This window comes from Kluyveromyces marxianus, chromosome 1 (genome assembly GCF_001417885.1).
Source record: "Kluyveromyces marxianus DMKU3-1042 DNA, complete genome, chromosome 1".
Taxonomy (NCBI): domain Eukaryota; kingdom Fungi; phylum Ascomycota; class Saccharomycetes; order Saccharomycetales; family Saccharomycetaceae; genus Kluyveromyces; species Kluyveromyces marxianus.
The window spans coordinates 1,522,567-1,541,276 of NC_036025.1; the positions used below are offsets into that span (position 1 = coordinate 1,522,567).

Consider the following 18,710-nt stretch of genomic DNA (forward strand, 5'->3'; position numbering starts at 1 on the left):
AAATACATTAGATAACTTTGTAGATCTGTGTGAGTTAGCCAGTGTACTGAGTTTCGGTTCTGATTTGATTTTGTGGAACTGCTAAGAAAGCACGGGAAAGATTGATTAATAGAAAGCGTACTATTTGTCATACGTTCTTTACACGGAAAAAAGCCATTCAAAAGAAAGCATTAATAACACATAAATAATACAATGTTGGGTTTGAGAAACGGTGTCAAGGCTAGTTTGAAGTCTGTCGCTCCAGCTAGATTGTTGTCTACTTCTTCAGTTGCTGCTAAGTCTACTTACAGAACTCCGGACTTTGGGGATTACATTAAGGAAAACAATGACGCTGACAAGAGCCGTAACTATGCATACTTCATGGTTGGTTCTCTAGGTTTGTTGTCTTCTGCTGGTGCCAAGTCTACCGTTGAAACTTTCATTTCCTCCATGTCTGCTTCTGCTGATGTTTTGGCCATGGCCAAGGTGGAAGTCAACTTGGCTGCTATTCCAGAAGGTAAGAACGTTGTCGTTAAATGGCAAGGTAAGCCAGTCTTCATCAGACACAGAACTGCACACGAAATCCAAGAAGCCAACCAAGTTGAAATCAACTCTTTGAAGGATCCTCAAGCCGATTCTGACAGAGTTCAAAAGCCAGAATGGTTGGTCATGTTGGGTATCTGTACTCACTTGGGTTGTGTTCCTATCGGTGAATCTGGTGACTTCGGTGGTTGGTTCTGCCCATGTCACGGTTCCCATTATGATATCTCCGGTAGAATTAGAAAGGGTCCAGCTCCATTGAACTTGGAAATCCCTCAATACGAATTTGACGGTGACAACTTGATTGTCGGTTAAAAGGAATAACTTTAATGTCCTATTTTTCCAACATTCAAAAACTCTAACATTCTTTTCCTCTATTTTATTAGCCATTTTTTTGATGCGTATGTGTGCACTTCTTATTTATTCACAACACTATGAAATCCAATATGCAAATCGAGTTTTAGGAGTAGCGTTAAAAGATAAAAACAAGCAAAAATCATTAATTGATTTTTGTTGGTGTCACTCTATTCTCCTATTATTTCATTTTTTATGCAGTTGGAGGAACTTCAATTTTATGATATTCTCAAACTTAAAAATAACCAGTTATTTTTTTCTTCACACTAAAGCTTTGTTCACCTAAGTTATTTGATGACATCGAGCGTACTGTTAATAGATTTCTGCATCGTGTCTCAGAGAAACGTTCACAAAAGTGTTCTCTCTTGTGGATTTTTTTGTTAATGCTTCTTCCTAATTCTTTATATTCAAACTCCTTCATATATTGAATTAAAGATGACTTGTTTGAAGTTTAAAGCAAATTATAATCTTAAAATCTCACAAACCATCAAAAAACAAATAAACCAAAAACTATAAAAATTCAACTATTAAAAAAGAGCATTTCATGAATTATTGTTTAAATTATTCGTCACAATTCTCTTTGGGAATTCAAATTTTTATCACTTTAACATTTGTCTTCCTATTATTTATATAATCTGTTAACGACACCAAGAATATATATTATATGTATATATGTATATCTCCCCACATACTCTTTTAAAAGAAATGAACAAATATTATGTCATTAGTCAATAGACTATATATATTAATAAGATGCCAGATAGTCGAGGTAAATATATAATTATGTATGCAGTAAATTCATAATTCCGGGTTTTCTTTCAATAATTCGTCAAGATCATCCGGTATTATTTCCCAATTGTTTTGCCCCCAATCGATTAGTGATTCCGATAATTTTTCTTTTAGTTTATTGATATCATCTTTTTCGCAGTTACATTGGTTATCAATACTTTCTGGAGGTCGTAACTGTTCTGACTCATGATCATGACGTTGCAGCTGTGATTGTTTCTGTTTCGAAATGTCAGATTTAATGTTCTTTTTCTTTGGTAAAGAAACATTCTCATAGTCTTTAATCAAATCAACACAGTAATCAGGCAAATTTTTGGGTCTATAATCATCCACTAATTTAATCCTCCAATAAACTGACCAATGTAGATCACCACACTCAGGAATATTTCTTCTTCTGCCGAAATTAGGAACATAGACGTTTCTCCATTGGCACTTTTCGTTTTCGATCCTAATTCCAATCGGAATTAATTCTGCAATCCACCAAAATAGTACTTGCAACAAACCAACATTACCGCTTCCATCGTGCTTTTTTTTAATCAAATTACTATTATGCGTCGAAGATGTTTCAATACTTTGTTCAATATCATTAATTGAATGTAAAGAATCATCCCTCAAGTCAAATGTTCTGAAACATTCTTTATTTTCATCCCTATTCCATGGGAACGAGAACCACCCTTGCTTCCGTTTTTGAGATTGAAAACCATGGTACCTGTCCATTTTATCTTTATCAACATTATTGGTTGCACCATTTTGGAACGGGCTTTTCATTGTGAAAATACTCTTCTTAAAACTTAAAAGGTCATGAGATGCCGAAACAAGGCTTCCAGCAGAGGTATATTTTTTCGCAAATTCATGGACTATACCTTTTTTAAATAACACACCTGATCTTATAGCTTCTGATAAAATCCACCTCAATGAGATATCACTTAAAAAGTGGTTCGCTTCACTAATATCAGGAGGCCAACTTCCACCAACATCGGAATGATCTCCAGGAAACCACTTTTCGACAAGGTCCAATGACATCCTGTTACTATTAAAAGTATCACTGGGTGAATTAACTTGAAAGATTCCTTCAACTTGTTGATCAAGGAAATTATCCGATCTTTCCGTATGATCCACTTCGAGATATGTATTAATTCGTGATATTAGGTCTTGTATTGATTCATCCGAATGATCCAAATTCGGATGAGAACCGATTGTATGATTTATGAAATGATTGTTTGAACTAGTGTAGTAAGGTGTTCGAGGCACAATATTCTCACGTTCAACCACGTAGTTTCTATAATTTAATGAAAAAAGATTGGGTCTATAAGGATTTGGAGAGAAGGATTGTTGTTTTAGTTTACCTCTTCTTTCGTCAATGCTAACAGCATGTCTTATATGTCTTACAATCCCACTTCTTGCAGTATATGGGAAAAGGCGATCCCTTAATATACCACAGGAATTAACAGAATCAAAGAGACCTTGAAAATGAATTTCTATATCAACGTTTCTGGAAAAAGTTTTTTTGAATTCTTCCACCAATGTAGTTGTATAGCAAGGTTGAACAGGTTGTGCAGCATATTCCCATGCTTCATAAATTTTCCAAGCCATCCAAACAATCTCATCAAGACCAATATTCAATAGACCAACCATCTCAAGCATTCCCGTTAAAATTCTAGCTGTGAAAGCTCCCCTACTGAATCCAAACATGATGATTTTATCACCCGGTTCATAGTGATGCATCAAATAAGTATAAGCACTAACAATATGATGGTCCAAACTATACGCAATCGCAGAATCCAATGTCATTTTTAATCTTTTCCAGCTAAACAATCCATTGAACGTCACATTTGAATCATATTCTAATGAAGAACCGATTCCCGGCTGGTAATAGCAAATTTGCCTTTCTGAGTTCGAACTATCAAGCATTCGATAAATCTTCAAAACATTACTGAATGGATTTGGTCCAAACGTATTGTCTGTACCATCAAAGCAGAGAATGATATTCTTATTGCCCTGATATGACCCACTGTTATCAGATGAAGACATCGCTTTTATTGTTTTATTCTTTGATTTCTTCAAGTAAGGATTATTTGCTCTATAATATCGTCATTGGAGTATTCAATCTTTTCTACAATTATCATAATCTTTTATAGCTATGTTTGTTCGGCTTGTTGTGTAAACGATTAGGCACATGTGCATTAATATCTTCCGCCCGGTAAAATTTTGTGTCGCTTTCGGAGTTTTACCCGCCTTTGCGACAGATAGATGAAAAATGCATTATAAAATTGTCAACACATCTTTTTCACAGGAAAAAAATACTGAACATAATCGGGAAAATAAGGCATTATTTATCTATTCTGTTACAGCCGACGGTTTCAAAGTCCAGACTTTCTCTTGTTTATCAAAAACAGCAATATCTCTCAAAATACTTCTGACACGGTCAACTTCAGTAGCATTAGTAAGGTGCAAACCGACCTTAGTAACAATATCTGCAGACTTACTAGAATAGTTTGGTGCCTTAATTAGATAAGATTTAATTGATGATTTAAGAGCTTCAAGATCGATATTCGAGTCCTTTTTCTTTTCTTGGGAAGGTAAGGTTTTGACTTTTAAAGGTTCATCATTGTCCTGGCTTGCCTCCCTGCGGGTTTTATTGATTTTACTTTGCGTCGATTTTGCTTTTTTAATTCTTCCTGCTTTTCCAAACCTTCCTGTCCATGTCGGAGTTCCAACATCAAAGCGTTTTGTTTGCTTTCTAGACTGTTTTAGGGCATCTAATGCATCTTTTACATTCCGCGAAGCCTCCTGGCTAATAATATCGTCTTTGTCCTTGTCGTCAACAAGCTTCTGACTGGAAAATAAACTGCCCATTATTCTGTCATCTTCAGTACTCTTTTTTTCTTCTTCCTCTTTCGAATTAAAAAAGCCTTCCAATTTGTGGACACCTGATATTTGAGAAAGTTTATCTAAATCGTCCGCCTCTTCAGATTTATTTCTTTGAAGATCAGTTGTTTGTCTCATAATCTCTTGATTGAATTCTTCAGTCTCGTATCCGTTATCCCCACCTAATGTGAAAAGGTCATGTAGGTCGCTCATTTTAAAAAAACGCTTTTGTTTTGGATCCTTCAATATTTTATTTGACAAAAATTGTTTAAAGATCTGTCTGTGATATATTTTTTCTTCAATGCTCCCGGCAATCATCAAACGATAAATTGCCACTTCCCTTTTTTGGCCAATTCTCCAAGCTCGCTCTCTAGCTTGCATATCAGTGGAGGGATTCCAATCTGGATCGAAAATTATAACCCTGTTTGCACCAGTCAAATTAACGCCGAGACCACCGACTCGAGTAGTCAATAAAAATACATTGTAATCTTCATTATTAAATTTATCCACTAGTTGCTGTCGAGAGCCTATATTTGTGGTTCCATCCATTCTTAAATATTTTAATTCAGAAAGTTTTGGGTCTTTAAATCTAATAAACTCTTCCAAAATGTCCAACATTTGCCTTGATTGAGTAAAAAGAAGTGTCTTATGACCTTGAGAATACCAAAGCAATAACAATTGTTTTACGACTTGCATTTTTCCCGATCTAGCAGGATTACCATAGTCGTCTTCATCATAATCATCTCTTTTTTTCATCTTAAGATCTAATAAGTCTGGATGATTACAGATTTTCCTTAAAATATCAATGCCATATAAAACTTGTCTTTTTCCACTTCTTATCTTTGCTAATTCATCTGAATGAAGGAATTCTAGGTATTTTGATTTTTGGAACTGGGTAAGCTTACAAAACAACACCATTTCGTTTTTCTTTGGCAAGTCTTTTGCTACATCACTCTTAACCCTCCTTAACAAGTAAGGTGAGATCAAATCTCTAAGAGCAACTGCACACTTATAACCTGTTTTCACCTGAATGTTAGATGCATTTGAGTACCCACCCATATTTATAGGGTTAGCAAATTGTTGTTGGAAAACTGGTAGAGTACCAAGTTTTCCAGGATAAATGAAATCAAAAAGGGACCATAACTCAGTTAGATTATTTTGAATTGGAGTACCTGAGAGGATTATTCTATTTTGCGTCTTTATTTGCTTACAAGTTAATGAAATATCAGAATCAGGATTACGTATCTTATGGCCTTCATCTAAGATAGCATATCCCCAGTTAACATTCAATAATGCTTCGGCATGAAGTCTTAAACCAACATAAGTTGTTATTATGACATGTCCATCAGTTATTACTTTATCAAGAAGTTTTTTGACACTCCTTCTTGACTGCACTGAAGTCCTTGTTTTTTCTTTTTTCTCATAGTCGTTATAGGTAAAGGTCCCATAGTTAGAATTCATTAGCAAACTTTCTAATTCTTCTTCTGAAATATCCGTACCTTTATTCATACCAGCACCAATAGAATGTAAAATAATTGTTCTAAAAGGAGGCCACCATGTATGGAACTCATTACACCATTGTTTCATAACCGTTGCGGGACATACCACGAGTACAGGACCGTCTAATTTATTAGAGTGGTGTAAAGTAGCAAGAAAAGAAATTACTTGGATAGTTTTACCAAGACCCATTTCATCTCCTATGATACCACCACATCCTTGTTGGTAAAGTTCACATAACCATTGTACGCAAGTTTTTTGGTATGGAAAAAGCAAAGGAAATATATCTCCAGGAACCTTGAAATCTTCGTTGAGTCTAGCATCTGGGATTTTCGGATGTGGTTTTAACCATTCTGGTGTATTATCATCTATATCACTATCCCGGTCTTTACTTCTATAAGATATCCATTTCTTCAATCGTTGTTGATAATGATATTCATCTCCGTCATCAATGGTTTCAGCTGGCTTGCGAGTTATATCTGATTTTTCTGAAGTTAGTGCTGCTTCTTCCTTCGAATCGTCAATTATATCAGACGATATTTCTCCTATATTTTCATCCGCGTCCTCCTCACCATCAATATTTTTAAGCATCTGCCTTTCTGCAAGTAATACTGACTTCGAGTCTTCATTGCTATCCATAGAGAAATTGACAGTGTTACCAAAACCTGTGATTTTACCAGTTCTTAACAAAAAGTCTTTTTCAGATTCTCCAGGTTGCCTCTGATCAGATCCATTTTGTGCTGTAGGTTCACCATCGACCTCCTTCAAGGCCTTTATCCTGCCCTTGATTTCTGCAATATCTTCTTCCAAAGGTTTTAGTTCATAGTTATCTATCTCATCTATTTGCGTTTTCAACTTAGCACGTACACTGATTCTGCTAGCACTTTTCCGCTTTCTAAATAAGCTGTCTCTCTTCTGCCGTATGACATCACGTTTGTTGATATATCTCTCTAATAATTTCTCCTCTTGTTCCAAAGTCTGCTTGCTAATCAAACTGTTAGCATTATTCTCGATCTTTTGTTCTAAAGATGCCTGTGACATCATCTGAACCCCGAGGCTATTCAATTCATTGTCATTTTCATTCATATTGTTGTGTTCCTATGTAAATTTATCTCTACCCGTACAGTCAAGTATCTATGCACCCTTAAGGAAGGGATTTTGTATACACTTTGGAGACGTTGTCTATAATCTCAAAAACTCAATAAAGGTTCAACTCATCATACATGTCTCTACGTTTGGCTTTTAGGATATTAGTAAAGAAACCTGTACATGTATGTGAAGAAAAAAAAACCAAAAAAAAAAACATTGGGGCGAGCTGGGAATTGAACCCAGGGCCTCTCGCATGCTTTGCAGTAGTGAGAACTCCGTTTATCGAAGCTTCGCCAGGCTATTAACCCAAAGCGAGAATCATACCACTAGACCACACGCCCTAATCGTTAGCATCAGCTGAACAAAATATCGTATATACAAAAACCTTTAATTATTACAGCTCGTGTATTGAATGGTTTTCTGTAAATCATGTATGCTTTGTTCGACGTAAACACTCTAGCCAATGATACCGACAGCCTGACAACGAATCTCAGAGTCTTATACAAATTGTAGTTTCATACCCTATTTCTATAGATGTCCTTATTTTGATAGGAACTTGTTTTGAAAATTCTCCTAATATTAGTGGGGAGGATGTAGTGAATGAGAGAGCGTGTCTTCTTCTCCATAAAAGATTAGCATAAATGATGAATAATTTATTGTCACCTAGCAGTAAATCACCATTAAAGGCTAAATGGAAAGAAGTTGAAGTGAAGTAGCTGCTCGACCTGTTTGTTTTGGAAACTTTTCATCACTTGCAGAACCAATTTTATTACAAACTCTTTGACTAAGTTACGAAGTTTGTCTGACAACCAATAATATACAGACACGGGTGTAAACACAGTCTCTTTTGATGAAACGAAATAAAAACGCATATATATCAAAGGGCAATGTATTAAAATACTTAAATACTATACTTAAATACGTACCGACATATGTGTGATGGTTTCCGCATCCACTGCTTGCCCGAGCTTTCTCTTATAAGGATGCAACCTCACTTTAGAAGTATTTACGTCGAGTAGATGAGGACAAAATAATAATATTATATACAAGAAAACCAAAGAAAGTCCTAGTTCTTACTGGCGCTGTCCAAAAGCTTCAATTTTTCGTACTCCTCTCTTGCGTTAAAATTCCCAGTGGATAATTTCTCGTATTGTTCATCGTATTTCCCTGTTGATAATGCACCATTACCTCTGAACCTTTTAGTCATATCAACAATACCACGTTTGCAATCTAAAAATGCCTTCATTTGAGCCATGCATAACTCAGGAAGATCCTTACTTAGTTTAGGATTCTCTATGCATTCCTGTGGAGTATGCCTTTCAATAAGAACACATGGGGATCTTTGAAGGCAAATGGCAACAGCTTTTCTTTGATCCTGACAACTTGCACCCATATTATTAATCTCAGTAGTGACTTTTACACTTGGGTAGGGGCCATGAACTGAAGATTCTGTTATCGGTCACCTTCAAAAGTTCCTTGTGCGCTGACTATATATGTATGTAAAGGTCATTTTACTTTACATATAAAGAAAAACCCGTTGATAATGACTATTTCCGATACGGTTCTCTACATGAAATTGATACAGTTCAGAAGATAATTAAGGTAAGGTTAAACACATCTAGTGTCTTGACTTTATAACATATATATGGCTCACGAAACAATAGACACAAATATAATTACATTATTCCACTAGTATTATTACCAGAAATAATTCAATGAGTTTGAATTTTTTACCAGGTGTACCTAATAAGACACCACAAGCTGTATGCCAGCGATCATGGAATAACAATACAATTCTTGCATACTGCTCGGGAAATAACTTAATATTGTTATCGAATCGCTCCGAACGACTTCAAACAATTTATCTTCCTTCAGACTGTCTTGCTGTTGATGTCAACCCAGCTAACGGTCTTATAGCGGTTGCTGTTTCAAATGAAGTTTTTATCTATAAACCATTGCATCAAATAATGAAAAACCCTAAATGGGTATTTTGCACCAAATTGTATCATGATAGCTCGCAAATAAATTCATTACAGTGGGGAATGGGAAACGAATTGGTTATGGGTTCTGACTACCTATCATTTTGGGATATCAAAGACGTATTTGGTGAATATAAACCAAGATTGCTGTGGAGTAAAAGACAACCATTGCCGGTTTACCTCTGTTCAATAACACAGGACTCCAAACTAATATCCAGCATGAACTATAATGATAGAAATGTTAAATTGTGGAGACGAGTATCAATCACTGCAGACTCAGATTTTTTCGATTTGATAATTCTTCCACATCCTGACGTAGTAACATCATTTAGATGGAAAACCGCTGATCATCAATGCGACAAAGAGCACACCATTCATATATTTTACACGATATGTGCTGATCGTAAACTAAGGGTTTGGATTAGCTTTGATATAGACAATAAAAAAAATGTTCAAAATTGGGGTACAGTAGAAATGTCAAAAGCCGATAATGAAAGATTTTGTGTGATATTGGATAGTTGGTTGATTCAAAAGGCAATCACACCCCAACTGAATAACAAAAATAAAAATAATGAGATAATGAGATTCCTTATTGAAGAAAAACCAGAATTAGTTTTATTTTCTACCCCGGATCATAAAATTAGAGTACTAGCCTTGAAAAATCTTTCTGATGATGTTCCTAAAATCATGTCTACAAGAGAATTACTCAAGACTACGATAACAACATCCTCATTTGGATCCCGTCCAGAGTTTTTACACTTTCCCGAACCACAGCTTTACGATGATGAAAACAGCATATCGTTGGTTGTACATGATCTTCACGGAAGTGTAAGACATTCCTTATTGCATATCTCATCAATATTAGAGAACAAAGAAAATGTTGGTATTTTACAGCACAAATGGACCGGTCATACTAAGTCTATTCAGAAAGTTTTCCGAAGTAGCGATGGTTCGGCAGTTCTAACTACCTCTCGTTTTCACGAGAATTCATTATGGGTACCATTGCAATTGAAAGACTCTGTCACTTTAGCAAAAAAAGCTCTAATCGTCACTGAATCTCCGATTCGCCACGCTTTAGTTCATGACAAAGGGAATCTTGTCGTTACCTTCCTTGAAAATTACAAAATTCAGTTGTGGATATGCAAACAATCCAATAAATCAGCTTTGTTACAAAGCAGCATCAAAACCAATAATCTGAAAGGCTATCCATGTTTAATGGTCAATACCCCAGAAAAGGATCACCATCACAACACACATTATTTTGCTTGCGTATATTCAAATGGATTTTCTGAGGGTTATGTAATTCAGGATGATAAAATAAAACAGCTGGATAGCAACAGTGTCGACTTAGAAGGCGAGGACGAATTTCATCTAATAACCGCTATTGACCCTGTGAGATATCATTTCCAAAGTGATAGGTCATTGATTGCCACTATCACAAAAGGTGGTACTATTAGAACATATAAAGCACATGCAGATACGAAAGGCATAATTTGGAAGAAAAGCTACGAAACAAACACTGATGTGAAAAACGCTTCCAAAGTTACGGGATCGTCAAATGATAAGATGTCCGTGATAGATGAAGAAGGTTCCACTATGACCCTATGGGATTTGCGCAGAAGCGTTCTTGAATACGAAGCAAATTTTGATGGTAAGGTTATTGACATTGATTGGACCAGCACAGAGCTTGAACAGAACATTGTTGCTATTGGATTCGAGAATCACGTCATTTTATACACACAGTTGAGATATGACTATACAAATAGAAACCCACCATACTTGCCAATAGAAAAAATAGACGTTTCAAAACATACAACTCATACTATTGGCGATTCAACCTGGTTACAAAATGGATCTATAATAATTGCAACTGGTAACCAAATATTTGTCAAAGATAAGCGCCTAGATCTTAACGATAAATTCACATACAGATCTATAGGTTCTCGGAAAATTCTATCAAATGACATATTGCATCTAACCAGTGTTTTAAACGGACCTTTGCCTATATATCACCCTCAATTGCTAATCCAGTCGCTTTTTGCGAAGAAGATTAATCTGGTTAGAGAGATTTTATTGAAACTTTTCCACGTACTTCGTGGTATAGAATTTGGTTCGGAAAAGGGAAGTAACCAAGGGACGTCTTTAGAAATGGACCCATCAAAATTTTTGCATTCCAATAATTCAACATACCGTTTTGATAAGTATGAAGAACCTTATAGTACCTTTGACTCTGTAGTCTGTTCAGGACTAATAAATTTGCTTTCCAAAATCCCATTGCCATATCTCACTCGTCATCAACAGGTAACGTTAATATCTGTTGTGGAAGCAGTAGAAGAAATAAATCAAAATGAGAAAATTGTGGATATTAATGGAGTAAGGTTTATGTTGGGAGTAAAATTATATATGTCTCATAAAAGTACGCAACCAAGCGTTAGTATGAGAGATGTTAGTTGGGCAACCCATTCAGATAACAAAGAGATTATATTATCCAATCTTTCAAGTCGTATTAAATCCTGGGAAAATTTCAGGGAGTTTAAGGTGGCTTATTGGGCTGAACAGCAAGATCTCATAAATTGGTTTGAAAAGCTAGCCAAATTAGAATTTAACAGTCAAGAGAAAAGGGATCCATCTAAGTGTTCCATATTTTATTTGGCATTAAAAAAGAAAAATATACTGATTGGCCTATGGCGTATTAGTTCCGGACACCATGAACAAGCAAAGATGCTAAAGTTTTTAAACAATGACTTTTCTGAAAAGCGCTGGCGTACAGCTGCGCTGAAAAATGCTTTTGTTTTATTGAGCAAGCATAGATTCATGGATGCTGCATGCTTCTTCCTATTAGCGGGCTCCCTAAAAGATTGCGTCAATGTCCTTTTGAAACAAGTAAATGATTTAGATCTAGCTATCGGTGTTTGCCGAGTATACGAAGGAGATAATGGCCCAGTACTTCACGAATTCTTACATAACCAGGTACTACCAACGGCAATTATAGAAAGTGATAGGTGGACAACAAGCTATATCTACTGGAAGATGTGCAAACAAGGTTTAGCCATTAAAGCTTTGGTGCAACCCCCAATTGAGCTCGATGACAATGCAAAATGGATCACAAAAGATAAATGTGTCAATAAGTCGTTTTTAGTCGAAGATCCATTACTATTACAACTATACCTGCAATTGAGAGACCGCAATATTGAATATTATAATGCAGCGCTAGAGGTAAATGAAAGTTTGGAATATGATATTATTATGCGCGTTGTTACTATCTATACCCGTATGGGTTGCGATTATTTAGCTGTTGCTCTTCTACAAGATTGGAAATTTTTGGAATATAAAGAGTCTAAAGTAACTTCTCCTTCCATTTCGCAAAGCTCTCATACGAAAGCTTTCGACAGCACAGTCATAGAACCGGTAACTACACAGAAGGCGAGACCTAGTCTCTTTGATAAGTTTGATCCTCAGTTTACGGAGAACTCAGGGCATCTTCCTACCAAAACTGGTCAATCGAGTCAATCAAGAAGTATTCTTGACTCTTATATCACCGAAATTCCTTCTTTAGCTTCTTTGGGACATAAGAGTTCCAAATCAGCTTTAAACATAAATTCCAACAAAAGTTTAAAATCTGATAATAACGAAGCACAACCATCATCTCATGTAACTAACATTTTGGACTCCTTTATGAATGAGCCCAGCTTCATGAAACCCGGACAGAACTCTCATGGAGACGTCGAAAGTGCGTTTACCGCAAAGGAAACAGACGACAACAGTAAAAAATATTCAACGGTAAAACACAATGGTGAAAAGAATAATACGATTAAGAAAGAAAAGAAAGTCATAAAACCTAGAAATTTATTAGATGATTTTATGTAATTTTGCATTAAATATTATAATTACAACTACTGGAAGAACTTGCTGATGTTTTTCTTGGTTCTTTCCTTTTCTGCTTCAATTTTTCCACTTGTGATATCTATCTTTTCATCAAGTATAGTGTCTTCTGGATTCAACTCTTTTGATTTCTTGTAGTCATCAAGCGCAGTTTCTAACCTATTTAAAGCATAGAAACAATTGCCCCGTCTTAGGTAAGATTTTGCCTTCTCTTTAGTTGTTGTACCATCCGTCTCCAAAAGATAACTTGTGTATTTTATTGATTCTTCATATTGTTTCAAGTAGAACAACATTAAACTAATATTGAGATATAATTTTCTTTTCTGAGATAAAAACTTATCATGATACTCTTTGTTAACATCTGGTTCAGGTATGAATTCATTGACGTAGTTAAGGGCCTTTTTGTATTTAAATAGAGCGTTCTGAAAATCTCGTTTCTTGAATAACAAGGTTCCAGATTCTTTGATGGTATTTGATGCTTCGAATGCTTTAGCAAAATCTTCACCATCAAAATGGGAATCATCTTCAGGATTTTCTTCGTAGAAATCGTTCCCAATTGTATCATTGCAACAGTTGTACACAGGCACTGGCATCTTGTCATTCCATTCACCACAGCCAGAAATTACTACTGGAAGAATTGGAACACCATTTTCATCGACTTTCGAGCGCTCAATGGTGCGGACTACGGATTTACCGTGTAGTATTTTTCCAAATTTCGAATGCTTTCCATTGAGGTGAGGAGAAGGGTATGTTGTGATAAAGAATTGTGAACTGTTCGAGTCTTTCGAGCCAGTATTAGCCATGGCCAATATAAAGCTTTCGTTAAATTCACCAAGATTTTCATCCCCAAAGTTACCGAAGCACTGTATCTGTTGTTGGTCGCTATTTTTGAGTTCTTCTTCAGTTGTATATATAGAACATCCACCTTTACCAATTTCTTCCCTGTTGATAGGTTCGGTAGACCCATAAATCAAGTCTCCAGCTTGAATCATAAAGTTCTTTATGACTCTGTGGAAATGATTTCCCTTCAATGTGAGTACTTTATCACCAACTGAGATGTCTCCCTTGCACAAATGTAAGAAGTTTTCGCATGACTTGGGTGCCTCGTCAGTGAATAACTGACATATGATCCTCCCGATTTTCTCTTCGCCAATGGTAATGTCAAGATAAACTTTATTCATTTTCAAACTTATTCCACTTCTTGTAACGTATAAAGTTGAACAAACGATTAGTTATTAGTTAGACGGATAATTTTACTACAAGTAAATTATTAAGTCGTGGAGGGACCAACTCTGGTGGACTTTTCTTTGCTACATTAACTATGGCGATGAGCTTGCCAAGTACTTTCAAAATTACCGAGAGAGATTGAAGATCAAACCTTGGTCTGATAAGGCCGGGTAATAATAATTTTCTCCAAATTCCAAGAATAGTGAACAACAAGGCCAACTGTTTATTAGAATATCTTCTATCATTTACCTAGGTGCAATTAAGATCGAGTGAGGTTAAGGCAAGAAGCTCTCAATTAATATCTCGTGGTTTAAAGCAGCATCTTAAAATTGCGAAATGTATTGGCGAAATATGCCTCATGATAATGTTGCAGTAGATGCTGTTACAATTGTTATCAAGGAGTGTATATCTTTGTCAACCTCTATGAGAAAGTATGCAAAGTACTCAGTTCAATCTGGAGTTGCAGCGTTGCTTGGAGGTGGTAGCGATATTTTCATTAACCAAGATGCATCCCTTGCTGGAGCATTTAACAATTTAGCAATTAATAAGACTAAAGATCCATTACTTTCCGGGTTGATCCAATTACGATTGATGCTTAATCATAAGGACAACTTAGACGATATTGATGCTCTTACTGTCCTACAACCATTTCTTCTGGTAATTAGTACATCATCAACATCTGGGTACATTACTTCTTTGGCATTGGACTCCGTTCAGAAGTTTTTCGCCTTCAATATTATCAACGAGCGCTCCAAGAATCATGTTGCGGCCTATAGACAAACTATCAACTCTTTGACACATTGTAAATTTGAAGGGTCGGAGCACTTGTCAGATGATTCTGTTCTTCTCAAGGTTTTGATTCTTATTGACTTTATCATTCAATCTCCAGGCGGTGAAATTCTCTCGGATTCATGCGTTTATGACGTGTTGCAAACAGTAATGTCATTAGCGTGCAACAAAAGAAGAAGCGACGTTCTAAGAAAGGCGGCAGAAATGAGTATGCTATCAATTACAATCAAAATATTTGATAAACTCAAAAGATTGGACCCAAGCAATAATCACATTTACATCAATGATCAAGACTTCTCTAAGAATATACTAAAGGATGATATCATAGGTGCTGAAGATGCAGCAAATGCTGATGATGTTCCAGTAGAAAATGAGAAACCTTCTACTTTTGATGAACCTCAAAAACTGGAACCAGACTATGGTCTCCCAGTGACAAAGGATTACTTAGACATTCTAGTCTCTCTCTTATTACCGGAGAATCAGCATAAACAGAACAATTCTACAAAGGTGTTTGGTCTACATTTACTGAATACGGCAATCGAACTAGCTGGTGATAAGTTTCCTCAGCACCCTCAACTATTTTCGCTAGTGTCTGATCCAATCTGCAAAAACATTCTCTATATTATCCAGAAATCTGACAAATTGTCACTACTTCAAGCTGCTTTACAGTTATTTACCAACTTGACCATAATTTTGGGTGATCATTTGTCGTTGCAGATTGAATTTACGATAGATTCTATATTCAACATTTTGCTAGACACCAATGTCTCTGACGATGTTCCAGCCAGACCTGCTTCTGTTAAAGAATTATTAATTGAACAAATATCTATACTCTGGACAAGATCACCATCATTTTTCACTTCCATATTTGTAAATTTCGACTGCAGTCTGGAAAGATCTGATTTAGCAATTGAATTTTTGAGTGCTTTAACTCGACTCTCTCTACCTGAGTCTGCTCAAACAACTTCTGATAGTGTTCCTCCTATCTGTCTAGAGGGCCTAATTTCAGTTATAGATGATATGCATGACCACGTTGTGAAATCTGGTGTCAAAGACTTTGTTGAAGAAGAGATTGAAACATTGAAGAGAAGAAATCAGAAAACAGAATTCATTAAGTGTGCAGAAGAATTCAATAAAAAACCAAAAAAGGGCCTCCCATTGTTGGTTGAGAAGGGTTTCATTCCATCTGATTCAGAGGATGATGTCGCAAAATTTTTATTTGATAATAACGCACGCTTGAATAAGAAAACAATTGGTGAGTATATCGCAGCCCCAGAAAATGTTTCCTTACTTTCAAAATTCATTGGTCAGTTCGATTTCTCTGGTCTTAGAATCGACGAGGCAATTAGAGCTCTTCTAACTAAATTCCGATTACCAGGTGAGTCTCAACAAATTGAAAGAGTTGTCGAACAATTTTCAGCTAAGTACGTGGAGGATCAACATTATGATCCAGAAAGGGATGGACTAAATATCGAAGGTGACTATTCTACAATTCAACCTGATGCAGACTCTGTATTTGTCTTGTCTTATTCTGTGATCATACTGAATACTGACTTTTACAATCCACAAGTTAAGAAACATATGACTTTTGAAGACTATACTCTTAACTTGAGGGGTTGTAACAACCAAAAAGATTTCCCTCTTTGGTATCTAGATAAGATCTACTGCTCCATTAGAGACAAAGAAATTGTTATGCCAGAAGAGCATCATGGCAGTGAACGCTGGTTTGATGATTCGTGGAACAATTTGATAGCAGCTACCACAGTAGTAACAGAGTCTCACGATACAAGTCGGTCAGAAGGTTATATCCACTCTTTATCACCAAACCAACTAATTCAATTTGATAAAGCAATTTTTGAAGTCGTAGGTCCATCAATTATAGAAACACTATTCAAAATATTCGATATTGCTTCTGATGATCATATCGCCACAAGAGTACTTACTACATTGGACAAATGTTCTCAAATTTGTTCACTTTTCAGACAAAGAGATATGTACAATGAAATCATCGAAACAATGGCCAAATTCACGACTTTGACTGGAGAAAGAAAACCAAGAGATGATTCTTATGTTGACGAGATTCCAGTTGTTCAAATCGATATCGAAGATTCCAAAGAAAGTATTTCTGTGAGTAATACTGCTATTGTCTTAGGCAACGATTTTAAGGGACAGCTATCTACCGTAGTTTTATTCAGGGTTTTGAAGCAAAATATTAATACCGAGCTCATCTCAGAACAAACATGGAATAAAATTGTCGACATACTTCTCTGCTTATATGAGAATATGTTGATATCTCCAGATATTTTCCCAGACTTGCAAAACAGGTTGAAGCTATCGAACTTACCTAAGTGTAAGCCAGATATCTTGGTCAACAAGTCGAACTCAAATAGAGGTCTTCTATCTACTTTTGCTTCTTATTTGAAAGGTGACGAGGAACCTTCAGACGAAGAAATACAAGCTTCTACGAAAGCCATGGAATGTATCAAGGCCAGTAATGTTGCAGGATCGCTATTTGGCAACGATAAGAATGTTAGTAGCACATTAATCAATGTTTTATTAAATCATATTAAGACTGAAGTGAATGATGATAACAAACGTTTCTTTGAACCAGAGCTATTATTCCTCATGGAATTAAGCGTGTCTCTATTCCTATTTTCGAAAGATGACAAAGCTACGGGTAAGGCACTATTGGACAAAATATCAGCAATATGTGAAACTGTTCTGCTTTCTAAGCCAGCTGCAGTGAGGTTAGTTTCCTACAGTCTTCTAATCATATCTGTTTTAGAAGACCAAGATTACCTATTAAAGGTTATTAATTCACAGTTGTTAGCTAAAAACGAAGTCTTTGACGATGCTGTTCTTAAAAGTAAAGCAGGCATTAGAATCGTTGATTGGTTGCTAAATTTAGCCGAAATTCCAAATTACCAGGGTGTATTACTAGGTGATGAAGGCTTTTGGAAGTTATTGAGAAAATATGCTTCCTTAGGTGAACCATGCAAGTTGATTTATGGATACCTCGACAATTATTTGTTCAAACAAAAGGATTTGATAACTGATGTCAATTTTATGTGGGTTTTGGGCCTATTTGATGAAATATCTTCTGTAGGAGCAATTGGTAGTCAGTGGGAGGAGCAATATGAAAATCTCGTAAAAACTGGACACAAGGTGGATCAAGAAAATCCTTACCAAGACATAGTGGATTCTTCTATACAATCTATTAATTTAACCGCTCGTCTTTTAGAGAAGAAACCATCAATATCCAAAAGTGAAATTGTTGCTATTGTACAGGCACTATCTCATCAATGTTTCAATCCATGCCGCCACATACGTTCTCATGCATTGAATACGCTTGAAAACTTGCTTTTAGAACTATTGGTACCATTTGTTGATGACACCATTACTTTATCTAACCTAATTGATATGGGGTTATATCCGCTAACTAATGAGCTCGAATCTAGTGCCAATAATGTTGTTTCCTTGAAGAGTTTCTTATCATTACTATCGAAAATGTACTTGAACTATCTTGCTTTGGATAAAGCAGACAATGAAACTTATTTGCAGGTCTTGGGCATATTTAACAAGTATGTTGAAAATGAGGAAGTCGAAAAGCAACTTCAAGACATGATAACAAAAAAACGTGAAATTGAGAAGAAGGAAGGTACACCAAGCCTGGCTGCTGATCAAGTACCTGCTTGATCTTCTTAATTTGAACATAAAGGC

General features: G+C 35.9%; 7 protein-coding genes and 1 non-coding gene across 8 annotated transcripts; 3 read left to right on the forward strand and 5 right to left on the reverse strand.

Annotated features, from left to right (window-relative positions):
* Nucleotides 1-192: 192 nt before the first annotated feature.
* Nucleotides 193-834, forward strand: RIP1 (ubiquinol--cytochrome-c reductase catalytic subunit RIP1; the record flags this gene model as incomplete). Its single annotated transcript, XM_022822409.1, has 1 exon — nucleotides 193-834. The coding sequence occupies one exon, from the start codon at nucleotides 193-195 to the stop codon at nucleotides 832-834; it is 642 nt and encodes a 213-aa protein (XP_022674234.1).
* An 837-nt stretch (nucleotides 835-1,671) lies between these two features.
* On the reverse strand, nucleotides 1,672-3,690 carry KLMA_10724 (uncharacterized protein; the record flags this gene model as incomplete). The annotated part of the gene is made up of 1 exon (XM_022822410.1): nucleotides 1,672-3,690. The coding sequence occupies one exon, from the start codon at nucleotides 3,688-3,690 to the stop codon at nucleotides 1,672-1,674; it is 2,019 nt and encodes a 672-aa protein (XP_022674235.1).
* A 306-nt stretch (nucleotides 3,691-3,996) lies between these two features.
* RAD26 (DNA-dependent ATPase RAD26) lies at nucleotides 3,997-7,110 on the reverse strand (the record flags this gene model as incomplete). The annotated part of the gene is made up of 1 exon (XM_022822411.1): nucleotides 3,997-7,110. The coding sequence occupies one exon, from the start codon at nucleotides 7,108-7,110 to the stop codon at nucleotides 3,997-3,999; it is 3,114 nt and encodes a 1,037-aa protein (XP_022674236.1).
* Nucleotides 7,111-7,331: 221 nt separating this feature from the next.
* Nucleotides 7,332-7,454, reverse strand: KLMA_R130. The gene is made up of 2 exons: nucleotides 7,421-7,454; nucleotides 7,332-7,369 (listed from the first exon to the last, which is right to left on the reverse strand). It is a non-coding gene; the product is annotated as a tRNA-Ala (tRNA).
* A 725-nt stretch (nucleotides 7,455-8,179) lies between these two features.
* On the reverse strand, nucleotides 8,180-8,506 carry PET191 (Pet191p; the record flags this gene model as incomplete). The annotated part of the gene is made up of 1 exon (XM_022822412.1): nucleotides 8,180-8,506. One exon carries the CDS (start codon nucleotides 8,504-8,506, stop codon nucleotides 8,180-8,182), a length of 327 nt encoding a protein of 108 aa, XP_022674237.1.
* A 322-nt stretch (nucleotides 8,507-8,828) lies between these two features.
* On the forward strand, nucleotides 8,829-12,959 carry RAV1 (Rav1p; the record flags this gene model as incomplete). The annotated part of the gene is made up of 1 exon (XM_022822413.1): nucleotides 8,829-12,959. One exon carries the CDS (start codon nucleotides 8,829-8,831, stop codon nucleotides 12,957-12,959), a length of 4,131 nt encoding a protein of 1,376 aa, XP_022674238.1.
* Nucleotides 12,960-12,985: 26 nt separating this feature from the next.
* On the reverse strand, nucleotides 12,986-14,155 carry CPR7 (peptidylprolyl isomerase CPR7; the record flags this gene model as incomplete). The annotated part of the gene is made up of 1 exon (XM_022822416.1): nucleotides 12,986-14,155. One exon carries the CDS (start codon nucleotides 14,153-14,155, stop codon nucleotides 12,986-12,988), a length of 1,170 nt encoding a protein of 389 aa, XP_022674239.1.
* Nucleotides 14,156-14,552: 397 nt separating this feature from the next.
* On the forward strand, nucleotides 14,553-18,686 carry GEA2 (ARF guanine-nucleotide exchange factor 2; the record flags this gene model as incomplete). Its single annotated transcript, XM_022822417.1, has 1 exon — nucleotides 14,553-18,686. The coding sequence occupies one exon, from the start codon at nucleotides 14,553-14,555 to the stop codon at nucleotides 18,684-18,686; it is 4,134 nt and encodes a 1,377-aa protein (XP_022674240.1).
* Between the last annotated feature and the right edge of the window lie 24 nt (nucleotides 18,687-18,710).